Below are 16,846 nucleotides of genomic sequence, written 5' to 3'. Positions count from 1 at the left end.
GTAGTTCACTTTTAAAAAAAAACTTTTGCTAATAATTTACTCACCCCCATGTCATCCAAGATGTCCATGTCTTTCTTTCTTCAGTCGAAAAGAAATTAAGGTTTTTGATGAAAACATTCCAGGATTTTCTCCATTTAATGGACTTGAATAGGAATCAAACGGTTCAAGGTCCTAATGAGTTTCAGTGCAAACTGCAAACTGTTCAAAGGGCTTTAAACCACACCAGACGACGAATAAGGGTCTTATCTAGATCGAAACGATCGGTCATTTAAAACATAAATAAAAAAAGTTTAAGTTTTATAAGCTCAAATGCTCGTCTTGCTCTGTTCTGTGATGCGCATTCATGACTCTCCTGTTCGAACTCGTTCATCAAATTGAATGAATCTTTTTTTCCAAGTCATTTGGTTCATTAAACGAACTAAATGAATGAAATGACTCGAAAAAAGATTCGTTCATTTTGATGAACGAGTTCGAACAGAAGAGTCACGAATGCGCATCACAGAATAGAGCAAGGTGAGCATTTGAGGTTATAAAACTTTTTTAAAAATTATTTTTTAAAATAAGCGATCGTTTCGCTAGATAAGACGATTTTTCATCGTCTGGTGTCATTTAAAGCCCTTTGAACAGTTTGCAGTTTGCACTGAAACTATCATTTGGACCTTGAACTGTTTGGTTCCCATTGAAGTCCATTATATGGAGAAAATCTTGGAATGTTTTCATCAAAAGCCTTAATTTCTTTTCGACTGAAGAAAGAAAGACATGGACATCTTGGGTGATATGGGGGTGAGTAAATTATCAGCAAAAGTTTTTTTTTTAAATGTGAACTACTCCTTTAATGTCCATGCCCTCTCTTAGAAGATAAGGTGGATATGGAGTCTGGAGTTGGAGGTGTAGATTTACCTTCAGGAAAAGAGCTCCCTCTAGTGTTCCAGTGGAGGCAAAACTCCAGCAGGATCCACACACTGCCTGGTCTTTCACAGGCGTCACAGCACCTGGAAATACATCAGAGTATATCAGAGGCTGTGTATCACTCCTGCAACACTAAACATGCATAGAAAGATTCTGACTTCACATTCAACTCAACAAATACGAACAAGAATTACACACCATGTAGCCTCCAGTCTATTGAATCAGGGGTGGCAATAGAGCGCATCTCAGAGGGAAAAGCCTGAGCCTTTCTGTGACCGTGAGACCTTTTACATCCTCTCATCATGGCCAGCTCTTCCTGAGACCGATCCGCCAGGTGATTCACAGAGAGGGAGAATGAAAGACCAGCTCTGTTCATAGAGTGCACATACCTGAAGAAGAAAAGGATGTAAAACTCAGATCATTCTCATCATGTAATTATAGTTTTTATGGCTCCATATTCTGATTAGTTTTCCTAGAAAGCTGACATGTCTATGTACTGTTACCCCAAAAAATGTCATCAACGATACACACTCTTTATTCTTATTAAATCTATTTTTTTGTAATGTTTGTTGTTTAAAGTTTCCTTGTTACACGTTACATGTAGTAATAACTATACATTATGCATAATTGGCTTTATGCACAGCTCCACTACTTCCTGAACTTCAGCCACCTCCTTGTTTCCTTTCTGCCATTATTGGACAAACTGATTAATCTAGGTGTGTCTGACCTCAGTAGTCACAACAATAAGGCACACCTGAATTAATCAAGTTTGTTAGAGCTGGCTGAAGTTTAGGAAGTACTGTAGTGCAGTTGTGCATAAAGCCGATTGCATGCAACTAACTCTAAATCAAACCAGTGCTTAAATGTATGATTACACTGAAACACGGACACCTTATAATAAAGTGCAACCAAAAAAACAAAATGATGTAATTTTAAAAGGCTAGTTGCCACAAATACCCTCGTATAATATACCACTTAAACTAGCCTTTCTAAAAATGCCAATCACTATACTATTGTCATAATAATAATGCTAGTAATGCAACCAAAACAAAGCTACCATATGGCATCAGATTAAAAAAATGAAATAATAATTCTCCCAAAAATGTGCCTTAAATATTTTTAATTTTACATAGATTTTAATATTATTATTATCAGGTCATGCTGTTTCGTGAATGTAATCATGGTGTAGTGCCGAACAACTTTTATAGCATGTTGTTTAATAAAAATAGATTTGCAATAAAATATTTGGGGTCTTTTTTCCTCAACTTTATTACATATCACCAAATCTCTAGGAATATTTGTTGTTGTTGTTGTTTTCCCTCACCGAATATTGTGTACAAAGTGATGCTCGCGCTCCTCGTGCTCCTTCTCGCTTTCATACTGACGCTCAAACTTCTCCTTAAAGTGACCGAACATACGGTGGGCGTGGCCAACGGGAGAGGTGTGGACCAGGTCTTTAATGGGGTTGGCCAATAAATGATGCTCCACACCAGGACCAGGAAAGTCACCACAGGTCATTCCTAAACACAAGAGTGAGCATTTGCTTAGATGATCTGTAAGTGGCAGAAACAATGAATGTCTGTTCTACAATTACCTCCTGGTAGTTTGAAAATCTCAGACTCAGTTCGAGGGCTGAAGTCACTGTAGTCAATAATGTATTTGTCGTAGTGAGATCCCAAAAGTGTGTTGAAGCCCATCATCTCATAGTGGTACGGGACGGCTGGGGAATCATTTCCCTCTGGACGTGTGACCCACAGACGATATGTGTTTTTCTTATGACCAACTTGTGTGACATTTTTCCAGATCTCACAAAGAACCCCTGCGTAATACTCCATCTTCTCAAACTGCAAAAACAAACAATGATTTTATATACATTTCAGCCTTGCTGCAGGTTTGAACGACATTAAAAAAAGTAAATGATGAGGGAATTTTCACTTTTAGGTGAACTGGCCCTTTAAGAAGTGCATACTTCAAAGCCCTGCAGATCAGGTAGTGCTGTCTGTGGACGTATTGGATCCTCCTTTGTACCATTAAGCTGGAAACACTTCATAGTATTGAATTCTGTCTCAGTGGTAACTGGTGTGATCTTGTAAGTGACACCATAATCCAAGTCGTCTCCAATAAAAAAAGTGCACACTTGACCTGTAGATGGGAGCAATTAGTAGAAACTACATACATAATCTATTCCATTTCAATCCTGCCTGATTTAATCATCTGATGATGACTGACCATGATAAAAGTCGATGCGACCTCGGTTCCCCTTAAGGTCGTACCAAGCTTCAAACGGCTCCTTTATCTCAGCATAAGGCAAAGTCAGCATACCTACATAAAAGAGGTACATGTAACATACTGAAAAAGAAGTGTACTGTACTGGGATATACAGTGTAATCAGGCAGAAATGCACCTTTGACATGATACATCTTTCCAAAATCAGGAGCTGTCCTGCCACCAACTGGAGTGGCATCTGGGGAAGAAACAGAGAGAGATCACAATTATTTTCATCAACTTTTACTTTCACGTATTGACAAATACTAATACTTAAAACCTTACTAAGCCTAAATATACTATTGCATTCTCCCTAAACACTTTTAATGTTAAAAACAGCACAGGATATCTATATCACGAGATCAACTATTATATTTCCTGTTGTCATGTTGTTTTCTCTCTACCTGCAGCACACAGCAGAAGCACGAACCCAGCTAGAAGACGCCACATACTGCAATATTAAAGCAGACAAACATCCACTGGAGATGGAAAATAAGCTTTCGTCCGTCAGAAAGTCAGTCACTCACGAAATAAAACTCAGTGTGTGCGCCAGTGACGAGGCGCGATAACAAACGCGAGGAAGGGGCTGAATTAAAGTCATATGACGTTGGGTCTATTGCTGTCACATGACTGCAGTCAGCTGTTTTCTGTGAGCGATTTCCTGTATAGGTTTTATTGCGGTTAAAATTGCTGACTTGATTTCTAACTAGATCACACGGTGTATTACAAATATTAAACAAGATTGTTCACTACACGAATCCTGTATCAGAAGTAAGAATCAAAACGAGAAATATGAAGCGTGAAGTGTATTGTAATGAGAGATGGGAAGTAACTTTGCAGAATGCTTGAAACATGAGAGGAGCAACTGACAACAGCAAACCATCACATATAATACATGAATTGCTGGTTTAAAGGTGACTTTATTTCGCACCTCTAACATTTTTCTAGAGTTTACATCTAGCAATTCAGACTTTTTTCCTCGCATTTTTCTTTATTTTTAGGCTTTCATAAACTCCCCTGTACGAAAAAAAATTCTCCCCTGTGAGAAAAATAAAAATCTTCTTTTTTGTGTCAGTTTCTTTTAGCAATTCAATTATGTTACTAGCAGTTTGTTAGTGCTAAAATGTATTTCTGTCGTAAGTTTAACTAAAGCCATCTGTCACAGAGTGGTTTATTAATGAAGCAAATCTGTTTTCTCTCGTTTTTTGATAAAATACACAGGTTGTTATTGCTAAGCAAACAGTGGTGCTTTGTGATCTCCCCACTCTTAATGGCCAATATGTGAAAAAATGTATAGATTTAAGTCAAATTTATATTTTCCTTCTTAACCCATGGCAGAGCTTTGGTGGAAAACCTACAGTGAAATGTAATTTTTTTTTTTTTTTTTCTCATCCTCATGTCATTCCAACCCTGATTGACTTTTGTGGGGTTGAGTGAATCTCTTTACTGCCCTATAGTACTGCAGAAATCACTTTAAAGGTATACATGTAAATTAAAAGGGGTACAGTGGCTTTCATCATCTGTATTCTAATGGCTATCTGATACAAGACATTCATCAATATGCTGATTGAGACACAGTCCAACTCACTTACTTGTGTGTTCTAACATATGTTTGGTCTCATCTGACATCTTATAAACTGAACTGAATTTTGTTGAACTTAATAGTAATATTTATTTAGTATCCTAAAGTACAATCTAGGCACTATTGCTGAAACGTGCATTGAGGAGACTATGTTAATTAGTTATGTTCGGCCTATTTCTCCCCCTCTTGATCATATCACCAACTGTTCACTTTATCTTTTGGCTGGTTTTGGTGTTGGTATTTCACTCATGTTTTTACAAACCTTTGTTCACGAGGAGGAAAGGTAACTTTTGATCTGGACAAAAGGATTTAACCCTGCCACTAGGGTATGAAAACCCTAGAACCCTAGGTAAGATATGAAAACAAGCCAGACACTTTATATAAATACCAACAAGTGGGGTGTATATTTTTATCAGTTTTATTTTAAAAAACTAAACACAATATAACAATAAAATAGCATGAAAATAGCATTTACTGTGTACAAAATTAAAGTCTGCCCAACCCAAATTCCACTGCAAGATAGGTGGTTGCTCATGCTTATTCCCCAAAATGGCTTGATTATCATAGAAAAGTACAGTCAACAGTTTCTTTGTTTATGCCCCACTTGGGGTGCTCACATCCTGAGCAAATGGTCATCAATTGTAGAATTAGAGCAGACGAGGAACCATGAACCATCTCAGACACATACAGACCACATTTGTTACAACATGAACAACTTAATTTACATTAGGGGTGGTAAAAAAATTGATGATGAGGGAATTGATGTTTTGGGGTCCTTTCCGACTCAGTTCTTCATCAAATAAATAGTCTCTGGCTTCATGTAGTCTACTTTGTCATCTGCAATAATCTATGGAAGGCCAAAACATGTGAAACAAACATCTTAACATGTCGTAATTCCATGTTAACACCTAATTAACATGTTTTGGCCTTCATTAATAATCTTCTTCATTGATGTCTTGAACCTCCTCATCAAGGCTCGTGCAGTCGCTCTTTGCCATATGTCACATTGACTTTCTTCAGCCTCCTTACGAATAAAGAGGATTTTTCTGTCTCCTTTATGAGGAAGAAGTGGTATTCTGGTTATTTAAAAGCCACAACACAACATTTTCTAAGCTTAATTCTGTTTTTCATTTGCAAAACTGTGACTTGCCCAAGTAATTCACTCAAATGGCTGTAGGAATACTGACAGTCCAAATCTATGACCAACCCATTCAGACCTCAAAGCATCTTGCAGCATCGCAATAGTACTTCTTGTTATAATTGTTGTTGACGGTCTGGGAAGTTACCCAAATGCTCTGTGTCTTTTATGTGGACTTGTGTACACACTGCATCTAGACACATTTGACTTTGTGCTGGCCCTAAAATCCATGCAAGTGTGTAAGCAATTTTGTTATTTTTCAAAGAAAAATATAAAATAAATAAATTAAATATTTAAATAAAGAATAAATTACAACCGTTCTTCCTTTTTTTAGCATAGTATTACTAGCATTACTCAAGTCAACAGCGAGTTTGAAACAAAATAAAATTAACTTGTACTAACTTGAGCACCTTATGTTCATCTGAACTCAATCTTGTTAGCTAACTGCAACTTAATTTTCTTAATATTCCTAATCTTCCTCTTAATCAGGGAATTTCACTGTAGGAAAAACAACGCACTCAAGTAATTTGTAATTTCACTCTTTTTCTAATTAAGAGAGGTGTTCATTTACTTGATTTTTCAAAGTTTGTGTACTCAACTAATCAATTTTTACAGTATTTGCTCCACAATCTCCACAATCTGAGAAGTTTTTGATACCGAGGATGTGTGTTAATCACACACTAAATTAAATTAAGGTTTTGTAAATTTTACCTTACAATGAATATCCAAAAATAATTTGAATTCATTTTACAACATTTTTAACACTTTCAAACCTTCAAAACCTCAAGCGTTAAAGTAGCAATGAAACGAAAGCCGCAACAGATCTTTTCTACCAATATTGTAAAATAAATCCAGAAAATGTATCGTCTTCATTTTTATTTCTTTTGAAAAAAATCATCCTAAGTCTGAGAGAGTTTACCATATCATTTCTTGGCAACAGACTCAAAGAATGTGTGAGGACTATTTTGTAACATCCTTTTTCTTATCTGGAATTAATAAACCTCCTGTCATCCTGGCCAGCTCTGCCTTTGACCAATCAGCGAAGTGGTTGATACCGAGGCTGTATGTAAGACCGGCTCTGTTCATAGAGTGCACATACCTGAGGAGGAAGAGGATGTTAAACAAAAAAGCGTTTGCATCTTAAATCAGACAACAGATTTCTCACAGATTTGCTTTTCCTCACCGAAGACTATGTACAAAGTAGCTCTCGCGCTCCTCGTGCTCCTTCTCACTTGCATACTGACGTTCAAACTTCTCCTTAAAGGGGCCAAACAAACGGTGGGCGTGGCTAACAGGAGAGGTGTGGACATAGTCTTGAAGGGGGTTGGCCAATATTTGATGCTCCTCAGGAGGATCCGGAAACTCCTCATACGTTTCTAAACACATAAAACCTCAGTGAGCATTTGATTAGATGGTCTGTAAGAGTAAAAGAGACGGACAGAGGCATGTCACTGAATGTGTGTTCTCCAGTTACCTCCAGGGGGAGTGAAAATGTCCGACTCAGTTTGGGGGCTGAAGTCACTGTAGTCAATCATGTATTTGTCATTGTGAGACCCCAAGAGAGTGTTGAAGCCCATCATCTCAAAGTGGTACGGGACAGCTGGGGAATCATTTTCCTCTGGACGCGTGATCCACAGACGATATGTGTTCTTCTTATGACCGGCCTGTGTGACCTTTCTCCAGACCTCACACTGAACGCCTGTGTAATCCTCCATCTTCTCAAACTGCAAAATAATGATTTTATACAAATTTGATACACATAATTAAATCTATGGGGTTTAATGTTGTTCATATCTTTCTAAACCTCTTTGACTTTCTTCTACGTAGCACAAGACATTTTGGATTGTGTTTTATAACTGTTTTACTGTTTTTTGGTATAACTGTTTTTGTCCATACAATGAAAGTCAATGAAGTCCTAAACAACATTGGACCCCATTGACTTTCATCATCTGGACAAAAAACAACTGTTTACACGTCATTGATGTTTTTCGCATACAGACGGTTCAGCTCCGGTGTATTTAATCGATCTTCTATCATTCTCATTTTTCTATATATCCTAATCATTTGTTATCATATCAGACATGTATTCATTACCTCGATGAGCTCATTGTTTCTGCCTTAAATTAATACGTTGTTTAAATGAGTACATTATTAGCTAACTGTGATTTGTATATGTACATTTCTGAAATAAATAACTTGGACAGTCACCTCTGACCTCTGATAACAGATCACTCTAAATTGTAGACATGCATTTTCAGTAAAGCTGCTTTGAAACAATATGCATTGTGAATGCATACAAATAGAGTACAGTAGACTGAACACAAAAGTTTACACCTTTTTCAAAAGTTTGCTTTTTAACCCCTTAATGCACCATTGTCATGTAAATGAATGGCCAAAGCACATGAAAAGTTGTTAGTCGAAGTTGGTGTCGTGTAAACGCCCCCCTGACACATTTTTCTAAATAACTTTTGTGTTCTATAGTACATACTTCAAAGCCCTGCAGATCAGGTAGTGCTGCCTGTGGACGTATTGGATCCTCCTTTGTACCTTTAAGCTGGAAATATTTAATAGCTTGGATTTCAGTCTCAGTGGTAACTGGTGTGATCTGATAAATGGCACCATAATCCAAGTCGTTTCCAATCAGAAAAGTGCGCACTGTACCTGTATAGAGAGCATCAATGAAGAGAAACTGCATTCATAATATTTTGATTAACATTATGTGAATTTATCATGAGAAGATTACTAACTATTACGATAGTCGATGCGACTTCTGTTCCCCTCAAGGTCATACCAAACTTCAAACGATTCCTTTAGCTCATCACCAGAATAAGGTAAAGTCAGCTCACCTACATACAAGAGGTACATGTAACATACTGAAAAAGAAGTGTACTGTACTGGGATATACAGTGTAATCAGGCAGAAATGCACCTTTGACATGATACATCTTTCCAAAATCAGGAGCTGTCCTGACATCAATTGGAGAGGCATCTGGGGAAGAAACAGAGAGAGATCACAATTCACTTAAATCAACTTACACAACACATTTAGTGTTCAAAACATCACAGGAAATGTGTCATATTATCAGGTTTTCTTCCAGTGTTTTCTCTTTACCTGCAGCACACAGCAGAAGCACGAACCCAGCTAGAAGACGCCACATACTGCAATATAAAGCAGACTTCCACTGGAGATGGAAAATAAGCTTTCGTCCATCAGAAAGCGTCAAACACAAGTGTTAGTGGATAGCAGAAGTTCGCAATAAAAACACACGAAGGAGGGACTGGATTAACGTCACATATGATAGAGCAGAGGGTTCATTGGTGGGGGGTGGGCAAATATTTATTGAACTGGATCAAGGTCTGTGTTTGATACCCCTTGCGGGGGTTATCGTTGAGAGTCGTCTGGAATCAGTCCACCTTTCTTTCACCCCTGGGAAAATATACTGTGAATGTGCTGGGACTTTTAAAGCTGCACTCATTCCTGAATTATTGGTTAGGATATATGTAAAAAAGCAATTAAATTAACTTTAAATTACTCGAATATAGGCTCAAATTAAATACTGGCCAGCTCTTAAGTGGTTGTTTGAGTGTTTTGAGTTTCTGGGGGAGGAAAAGTGTAGGTTAAAATAAAGCACTGTTTACAATGGACTGATGTTCAGGGTGCTGAACTTTGATTTACAGTGATAACATAGATCGATCTCCTAAATTAATAGCTAATGTGCATATAAATAGTAATTTGAACTATTTATATCTTTAGCTATTTATGAGATTGATGTCAAAAAATGTTTAACATGTTCAAATGTATATAGATAGAACATGTTTATTTCTTACCTCAGTGACTAAATGATGATCTTTCTGTGTTTGCGTATGAAATATTAGCTATTTCATAGGCATTAGAATGGGTAGAGGTTATTTGCTCAGACTTCGCCTGTATAAGGAAAAGAGTTCACTGCAAGAGATAAATGTTAATAGTACATAAACTTTATAATTCTAAAAATTATGTTAATTTTATGGGTATACTGTAGCTACATGATGGGATACTAAACAAAGGCAATTCATGGTAGAAGGAGTCATAAATCAAGAAAGAATATGTACTGAGGTGGAATTAGGCAGGATTAAGGAACAATTTAGAGGAAGAAAATGAACTACTTGGGCATCAGTAATGAGAAAAAGATATTAACTTGAAACATGAGATGTGCTGCATAGTCAAAATAATGTAATCAAGTTAAATAAAAAAATTAAAGAAATGTAACCAAATTTAAAATAATATATTACAAATATAAGGGTGTCTAATTGTTGATTTGAGTAAAAATGACACAAAAGGTTATCAATATCAGAACTTATTTATTGCATAGTGTTTAGTTAGTATTTTATTACATTCCGGGTTGACCAAAAACGTCAAGCAAACAGACTTTAAGCCATACATTGGAAATGATACATTTTGCTAAATAAATGAAGAGACTCCATTTAAACAAATGCACTTATTCAAAAGATGATTTAGAAAAAGATGTAGGGCAGCATTTAACAATTATTTTGATAATTGATTAATCCGTTTATTGTGTCTTCAAATAATTGGATAAAAAAGGCATTTAAATTAAAATGTTTGCCCAATGTTGTCCTCAAAACAATAAATCAAAGGTTATGACAGCAAATATAATAAATTATTATGTATAACGTAGGTAATGCTATACATTGTGCAAAAAAAAGTACAGTAAAAGCCCAGACTAAACACACTCACTCATATGAACCGTAGTAGTAGGCCAACACTACAGTCTCACAACTCAACCGTCAGTCGTTCTCTCCTTCGCCATGTTTGAATTTACGGACACACACACACACCCGAGACCCAGAGATCTTGTGCGATATTACGTCACGAGTGAAAAGAGAGATGGCAGCATAGAATATAAAGGCTAGATATCTCGTCCACGCTGCTGGCCAATGTAGGTCGACGTCTGCACCTGGCGGCCATCTTGTCACAGGCAGCTCGCTCACTCGTAACACATACACTTTTTAAATAACCATTACTTGCTCAATTTTCAAACGGTTTGGTTTGTTCTAAACGTCAGATATGTAGTTATGACACAGCACACTACGAATAATAAGTGTATAAATAAATAATCATCAAGATAATTATAACCACGTTAATAACGTTTGTAAGAAACCAAACCGTTTCTAAATCCGTTAAGATTTCAACGAGATAAGAGTATTTGTGTTTGTGCTGTCCACTCATCTGTGACAAGATGGACGCCGGTGATGACTATAAAATAGATAGCCTGTAGCCTTAAGACATCTAGCCTTTATATAGATATCTATGGATGGCAGGACACATTGCAGAAATGCTTGAAACATGAGATGAGCTACTGTCATTGAGGAAATATTTAGACCAATTTTAATAAAGAAGCAAAAAAAAAAATGGCTTTAACAGATTATTATTGAATAATCTGACAAAGGACATACAATATTAGAAAAGAATAATAGCCATTTTTTGAAAACTTTTTAATGTACAAGAAATAAAGAAAAATGTGTTAGAATGTAGGTTGTTAATTGGAGGTTTTCTCATTTTTCTCCCTCAGATCTACATGACAAACTCTTGCAAAAACATCACATATGTTGACAACATACTCAAAGAAATGAAAGAGATTTTCATTTTCATTTTATTTTTTTGTAAAAAAATCCGCTACTTGTGCAATATCTGATTGGTTTCATTCCCTTTCTAGAACTTCATGTAGAGGAGGTTGATCTGATTTCTGTCCTGTACAGATTGCTACAGTATTTGGAGAGTGGTAAGATAAGGTTGGCACAGTTTAAAACATGAAACATGTTTCATATCCTCCAAATGGGTGAAATCCTAATCTGAAGCTAAAAATCGGTGAGTATATTGTTTACACTGCAATGAAATCTGAGTGCTTAAAATCTGCAGACTGGCTCCAACTTTTGGCTGTGTCAACTCATCCAGACTGCAAATCCGGTCAAAAATCAGTAGTATTGCAGTGCAGTGCATTTCAGTCTTTACTCAGACTGTTTACTTATTGATTTGATACAAAATCTTTGGTCAGAAGAACTGATGTTATGTACATTTAATCAAAGACTAAACTCATGGCTTTAATCAATTAAGTCATTAGTATTTAATGACATTTGAGATGCGATAAGCAATGTCACCATCCACACTTTATACACGGAAGACCAGTTACAAACCCTAAACCGAAAATGATACATCTTGTCAAAACAGCTTGGAGATGCAATTAGATACTCAATTAAACCAAATGTAATTATGATGATGATTTAGAAAAATATTAAATTACCACTATTCTCATCAGAGGACAGTTTTTAAAGGGGGGATTGATTGCGATTTCACTTTTTTCATTTTAAATAGTGTGTAATGTTGCTGTTGGTGCATGGACATTATCTGCAAAGTTGCAGCGCTGAAAGTTCAGTGTAAGCAGAGATATCGTCTTTTTAAAAATCAGGAAGTTTAATGCCTACAAAAACGACTCGATTGGGACTACAACGGGTTTTAGACGTCACTAACCCATACATTTACATCAACCCTCCCTCCGGAAAATGCAAAAAAGGGCAATGGCCATATTTCTGCGGCTCGTCGAGTGTGTTATGTTCATCCAGCTGTCAGGTCTGACTCTGTACTTTGTCAACAATGGACACAATTTACGTTTGATTATTGTAACAAGGTTCAGGGAAGAAGGAGGCAGGAACCGGATAATAATCAAAAATAAAACTTTATTTAAACAAAATAAACAAACAAATTACCTGCCAGCAGCCCCTCACGGACGACTGCTGGCTACCAAAAATAAAATATAAAATACCAGCCAGCAGCCCCTCGCGGACGACTGCTGGCTTACCAAATAAAATATAAAATACAAACAAAAGCAGGCCTGTTCCTTTCTCGATCATCCACTCCGTCGCTCCCCCTTTATGCCTCCGCTCCTTCGTGAGAGATGCGACATCCGGTGTGCTTCGCAGGTGCTGCTCATTAGCAATCGCAACACCGGCCTCGCGACTTCCTGTCTGTCCCTCGGCCGTCCTGCTCACCACAATTATGTTCCTGAAAATTACAATCATAATTTAGCTCTCTGTGCTGCGCATTTTACGAGAGACAGCTTCCAGAATCTCCACGAATTCAATGCCGGATTCAACAAGAAACTGTTACTAAAACATGAAGCAGATCCAACTTTAAAACCAGAGGCAGCAGTTGTTGGGCCACAACCTCTAAGTAGGCTAAGACTTAATCATTTTAAATTTGCATGTATAATTTCAGACGTAGCCTTGTGTTTTAGTTTTATAAAATGCCAGCGCTGGCTATATAGCCACTAGGCTACTAGTTATGCTATTTTATGTCTACGACAAACGCGTACAAACATTATGGACCTGATTTATGTACGAGTACTAATGTTGTAAATCTATTTTTCATGTATATATACTTTATGACGTTTTTTTCGATTTGATCAAGAACGTAAACCAATGCCAACGCTGTTTGTGTATGTAGTAGCCAGTCAGTTCAATGCTATTGTGTAAAAAACCGTGTATGAAAAAAAAAAATATAGGCAAATTACCATTCAGAAGCGTTTATTAAGAGCAGTGTGGTGAGGTTCTGCTTTACACTCTTCATACTGATACTGCAGTGTCGACACTATTATTTACATTGGACCGTCCAGAGCACATGCACGTTTCGCCCGTAAAGGTAATGGGCGTGACACACCGGCCCAAACTAACCAATCTGAGCCCACTGCCTGTTTCTGAGGGAGTGGTTTCATCGACTCAAGAAGTCAACCAGTCGTTCAAATAACAGAGGAGAATCCAGCTGATAATAAAGGTGAAATTTATGAAAAATAAGACTTTTTAAAAAAAGAAAAACCACGAATACATGTTATATTGCACCCCATAAACACAATCATGCAAAGAAAAAAGCAGTAAACCACCCCTTTAAGTTAGTTAAACATTTTTTTAACCTTTAGATTTTAATGACAAACTCTTAGACAATCTGAGAAAGTTTACCATACTGTATAATATGTTGGCAACAGACTCAAAGAAATGTGTGAGGTCTATTCTGTAACAGCCTTTATCTCATCTGGAATTAATAAACCTCCTGTCATCCTGGCCAGCTCTGCCTTTGACCGATCAGAGAAGTGGTTGATACCGAGGCTGTATGTAAGGCCGGCTCTGTTCATAGAGTGCACATACCTGAGGAGGAAGAGGATGTTGAACATTTGCATCTTAAATCAGACAACAGATTTCTCACAGATTTGCTTTTCCTCACCGAAGACTATGTACAAAGTAGCTCTCGCGCTCCTCGTGCTCCTTCTCACTTGCATACTGACGTTCAAACTTCTCCTTAAAGGGGCCAAACAAACGGTGGGCGTGGCTAACAGGAGAGGTGTGGACATAGTCTTGAAGGGGGTTGGCCAATATTTGATGCTCCTCAGGAGGATCCGGAAACTCCTCATACGTTTCTAAACACATAAAACCTCAGTGAGCATTTGATTAGATGGTCTGTAAGAGTAAAAGAGACGGACAGAGGCATGTCACTGAATGTGTGTTCTCCAGTTACCTCCAGGGGGAGTGAAAATGTCCGACTCAGTTTGGGGGCTGAAGTCACTGTAGTCAATCATGTATTTGTCATTGTGAGACCCCAAGAGAGTGTTGAAGCCCATCATCTCAAAGTGGTACGGGACAGCTGGGGAATCATTTCCCTCTGGACGCGTGACCCACAGACGATATGTGTTCTTCTTATGACCGGCCTGTGTGACCTTTCTCCAGACCTCACACTGAACGCCTGTGTAATCCTCCATCTTCTCAAACTGCAAAATAATGATTTTATACAAATTTGATACACATAATTAAATCTATGGGGTTTAATGTTGTTCATATCTTTCTAAACCTCTTTGACTTTCTTCTACGTAGCACAAGACATTTTGGATTGTGTTTTATAACTGTTTTACTGTTTTTTGGTATAACTGTTTTTGTCCGTACAATGAGAGTCAATGAAGTCCTAAACAACATTGGACTTTCATCATCTGGACAAAAAAAAGCTGTTTACACGTCATTGATGTTTTTCGCATACAGACGGTTCAGCTCCGGTGTATTTAATCGATCTTCTATCATTCTCATTTTTCTATATATCCTAATCATTTGTTATCATATCAGACATGTATTCATTACCTCGATGAGCTCATTGTTTCTGCCTTAAATTAATACGTTGTTTAAATGAGTACATTATTAGCTAACTGTGATTTGTATATGTACATTTCTGAAATAAATAACTTGGACAGTCACCTCTGACCTCTGATAACAGATCACTCTAAATTGTAGACATGCATTTTCAGTAAAGCTGCTTTGAAACAATATGCATTGTGAATGCATACAAATAGAGTACAGTAGACTGAACACAAAAGTTTACACCTTTTTCAAAAGTTTGCTTTTTAACCCCTTAATGCACCATTGTCATGTAAATGAATGGCCAAAGCACATGAAAAGTTGTTAGTCGAAGTTGGTGTCGTGTAAACGCCCCCCTGACACATTTTTCTAAATAACTTTTGTGTTTTATAGTACATACTTCAAAGCCCTGCAGATCAGGTAGTGCTGCCTGTGGACGTATTGGATCCTCCTTTGTACCTTTAAGCTGGAAATATTTAATAGCTTGGATTTCAGTCTCAGTGTTAACTGGTGTGATCTGATAAATGGCACCATAATCCAAGTCGTTTCCAATCAGAAAAGTGCGCACTGTACCTGTATAGAGAGCATTAATGAAGAGAAACTGCATACATAATATTTTGATTAACATTATGTGAATTTATCATGAGAAGATTACTAACTATTACGATAGTCGATGCGACTTCTGTTCCCCTCAAGGTCATACCAAACTTCAAACGATTCCTTTAGCTCATCACCAGAATAAGGTAAAGTCAGCTCACCTACATACAAGAGGTACATGTAACATACTGAAAAAGAAGTGTACTGTACTGGGATATACAGTGTAATCAGGCAGAAATGCACCTTTGACATGATACATCTTTCCAAAATCAGGAGCTGTCCTGACACCAACTGGAGTGGCATCTGGGGAAGAAACAGAAAGATCACAAAATGTATTATTAACTTTTCTATAACTAAGAATAGAAACGAAACCTATTTAATCGCATACTTGGCATGTTGCTTGGCATGTTGCTAAGTAGGTTTAATGTTACAGGAAATTAAATCACGACATCAACTCCCATACTGTATTAACGTTATGAAATGATGGTCCATTGAGGGCAGACAAATATTTATCGAACTATAGCAATTTGTATATCCTTCACCTTGAGTCTAGATTTGATAAATATTGCAAAGAAATAGCTGACAAATACATAGTAGCCTAAATAGAGCCTAGTTCTTCAAATTTGTAGATCAAAATACTATATATATCGTCTTGATGTGTGCTGCATTTACTTCGGAAATCCTAATAACTCATATTTAGTAAATCTCCATATGACTTAGCCTATAGAATGAAATGTAGCGTTTACGCCAGTTTTCTCTGTATATGGTTATTTAGGCTATATTTGAATATGCATGGATGTAAGAAGAAAGCAATAAATGCTAAAAAGAATAAAACTCAAACTCAACCCTTAGTCGTTCTCTCCTCCGCCATGTTTACGGACACACCCAGAATGAGACCGCAAGAATCTTGTGCGAAATCACGTCACGAGTGAAAAAAGAGAGATGACGGGAACTTTGCTTGAAACATGAGATGAGCAACTGTCATTGTGGAAAAATTTAGACCAAGTTTAATAAAGAAGCAAACAAATGTATACAATTTTACATAATACGACAATATTACAACTATACAATGGCTGTCTTTTTTTTAACTCATCCTAATCAGAGCAAAAAAAATAATAATATATAACTGGTTTTATTGAATAATCTGACAAAGGACATACAATATTAGAACAGGATGTCATTTTTTGAAAA

At 37.0% G+C, this 16,846-nt stretch overlaps 3 protein-coding genes across 5 annotated transcripts in view; all 3 read right to left on the bottom strand.

The window, feature by feature from the left end:
- LOC120485050 (digestive cysteine proteinase 1) overlaps positions 1 to 3,765 on the bottom strand; it is a 7,005-nt gene extending 3,240 nt beyond the window's left edge. The window contains exons 1-8 of the mRNA XM_039680562.2: positions 3,579 to 3,765; positions 3,314 to 3,373; positions 3,139 to 3,231; positions 2,879 to 3,051; positions 2,504 to 2,753; positions 2,234 to 2,429; positions 1,108 to 1,298; positions 901 to 992 (exon numbers count right to left, since the gene is read on the bottom strand). Coding sequence (XP_039536496.1) covers positions 901 to 992; positions 1,108 to 1,298; positions 2,234 to 2,429; positions 2,504 to 2,753; positions 2,879 to 3,051; positions 3,139 to 3,231; positions 3,314 to 3,373; positions 3,579 to 3,624 — 1,101 coding nt within the window. The 5' untranslated portion in view covers positions 3,625 to 3,765. The remainder of the gene's footprint in view (positions 1 to 900; positions 993 to 1,107; positions 1,299 to 2,233; positions 2,430 to 2,503; positions 2,754 to 2,878; positions 3,052 to 3,138; positions 3,232 to 3,313; positions 3,374 to 3,578) is intronic.
- Positions 3,766 to 6,755: 2,990 nt separating this feature from the next.
- LOC120485049 (counting factor associated protein D) lies at positions 6,756 to 10,764 on the bottom strand. Of its 3 annotated transcripts, none has more exons than XM_039680560.2 (9): positions 10,629 to 10,764; positions 9,722 to 9,839; positions 9,006 to 9,093; positions 8,823 to 8,882; positions 8,642 to 8,740; positions 8,383 to 8,555; positions 7,369 to 7,618; positions 7,078 to 7,270; positions 6,756 to 6,993 (listed from the first exon to the last, which is right to left on the bottom strand). In XM_039680560.2, exons 3-9 carry the CDS (start codon positions 9,049 to 9,051, stop codon positions 6,855 to 6,857), a joined length of 960 nt encoding a protein of 319 aa, XP_039536494.2. In that variant the 5' UTR covers positions 9,052 to 9,093; positions 9,722 to 9,839; positions 10,629 to 10,764; the 3' UTR covers positions 6,756 to 6,854. The 3 variants fall into 3 exon arrangements, with proteins under 3 accessions (XP_039536494.2, XP_039536495.2, XP_039536493.2); XM_039680561.2 differs by having other exon boundaries at positions 9,722 to 9,818; positions 10,629 to 10,727; XM_039680559.2 differs by lacking the exons at positions 9,722 to 9,839; positions 10,629 to 10,764 and having other exon boundaries at positions 9,006 to 9,458.
- Positions 10,765 to 13,454: 2,690 nt separating this feature from the next.
- Positions 13,455 to 16,599, bottom strand: LOC120485059 (counting factor associated protein D-like). Its single transcript, XM_089123098.1, has 7 exons — positions 16,502 to 16,599; positions 15,899 to 15,958; positions 15,718 to 15,816; positions 15,459 to 15,631; positions 14,454 to 14,703; positions 14,163 to 14,355; positions 13,455 to 14,086 (listed from the first exon to the last, which is right to left on the bottom strand). The coding sequence occupies exons 1-7, from the start codon at positions 16,524 to 16,526 to the stop codon at positions 13,948 to 13,950; spliced, it is 939 nt and encodes a 312-aa protein (XP_088979224.1). The 5' UTR covers positions 16,527 to 16,599; the 3' UTR covers positions 13,455 to 13,947.
- Between the last annotated feature and the right edge of the window lie 247 nt (positions 16,600 to 16,846).

Source organism: Pimephales promelas, chromosome 18 (assembly GCF_988280905.1).
Source record: "Pimephales promelas chromosome 18, fPimPro1.hap1.1, whole genome shotgun sequence".
Lineage (NCBI taxonomy): Eukaryota > Metazoa > Chordata > Actinopteri > Cypriniformes > Leuciscidae > Pimephales > Pimephales promelas.
This window is presented reverse-complemented; position numbering and strand designations above follow the sequence as displayed.

What these genes read in the sequence shown, in the direction of transcription:
- LOC120485059 (XM_089123098.1), bottom strand. Translation starts at nt 16,526, where the DNA reads ATGGCGGAGGAGAGAACGACTAAGG. An exon ending in AAAGATGTATCATGTCAAAG is followed by an intron (nt 15,817 to 15,898) that starts GTGCATTTCTGC and finishes TCTTGTATGTAG; the next exon opens with GTGAGCTGACTTTACCTTAT. An exon ending in TCGCATCGACTATCGTAATA is followed by an intron (nt 15,632 to 15,717) that starts GTTAGTAATCTT and finishes CTCTCTATACAG; the next exon opens with GTACAGTGCGCACTTTTCTG.
- LOC120485049 (XM_039680560.2), bottom strand. Translation starts at nt 9,051, where the DNA reads ATGTGGCGTCTTCTAGCTGGGTTCGTGCTTCTGCTGTGTGCTGCAG. An exon ending in AAAGATGTATCATGTCAAAG is followed by an intron (nt 8,741 to 8,822) that starts GTGCATTTCTGC and finishes TCTTGTATGTAG; the next exon opens with GTGAGCTGACTTTACCTTAT. An exon ending in CTGATCTGCAGGGCTTTGAA is followed by an intron (nt 7,619 to 8,382) that starts GTATGTACTATA and finishes ATTATTTTGCAG; the next exon opens with TTTGAGAAGATGGAGGATTA.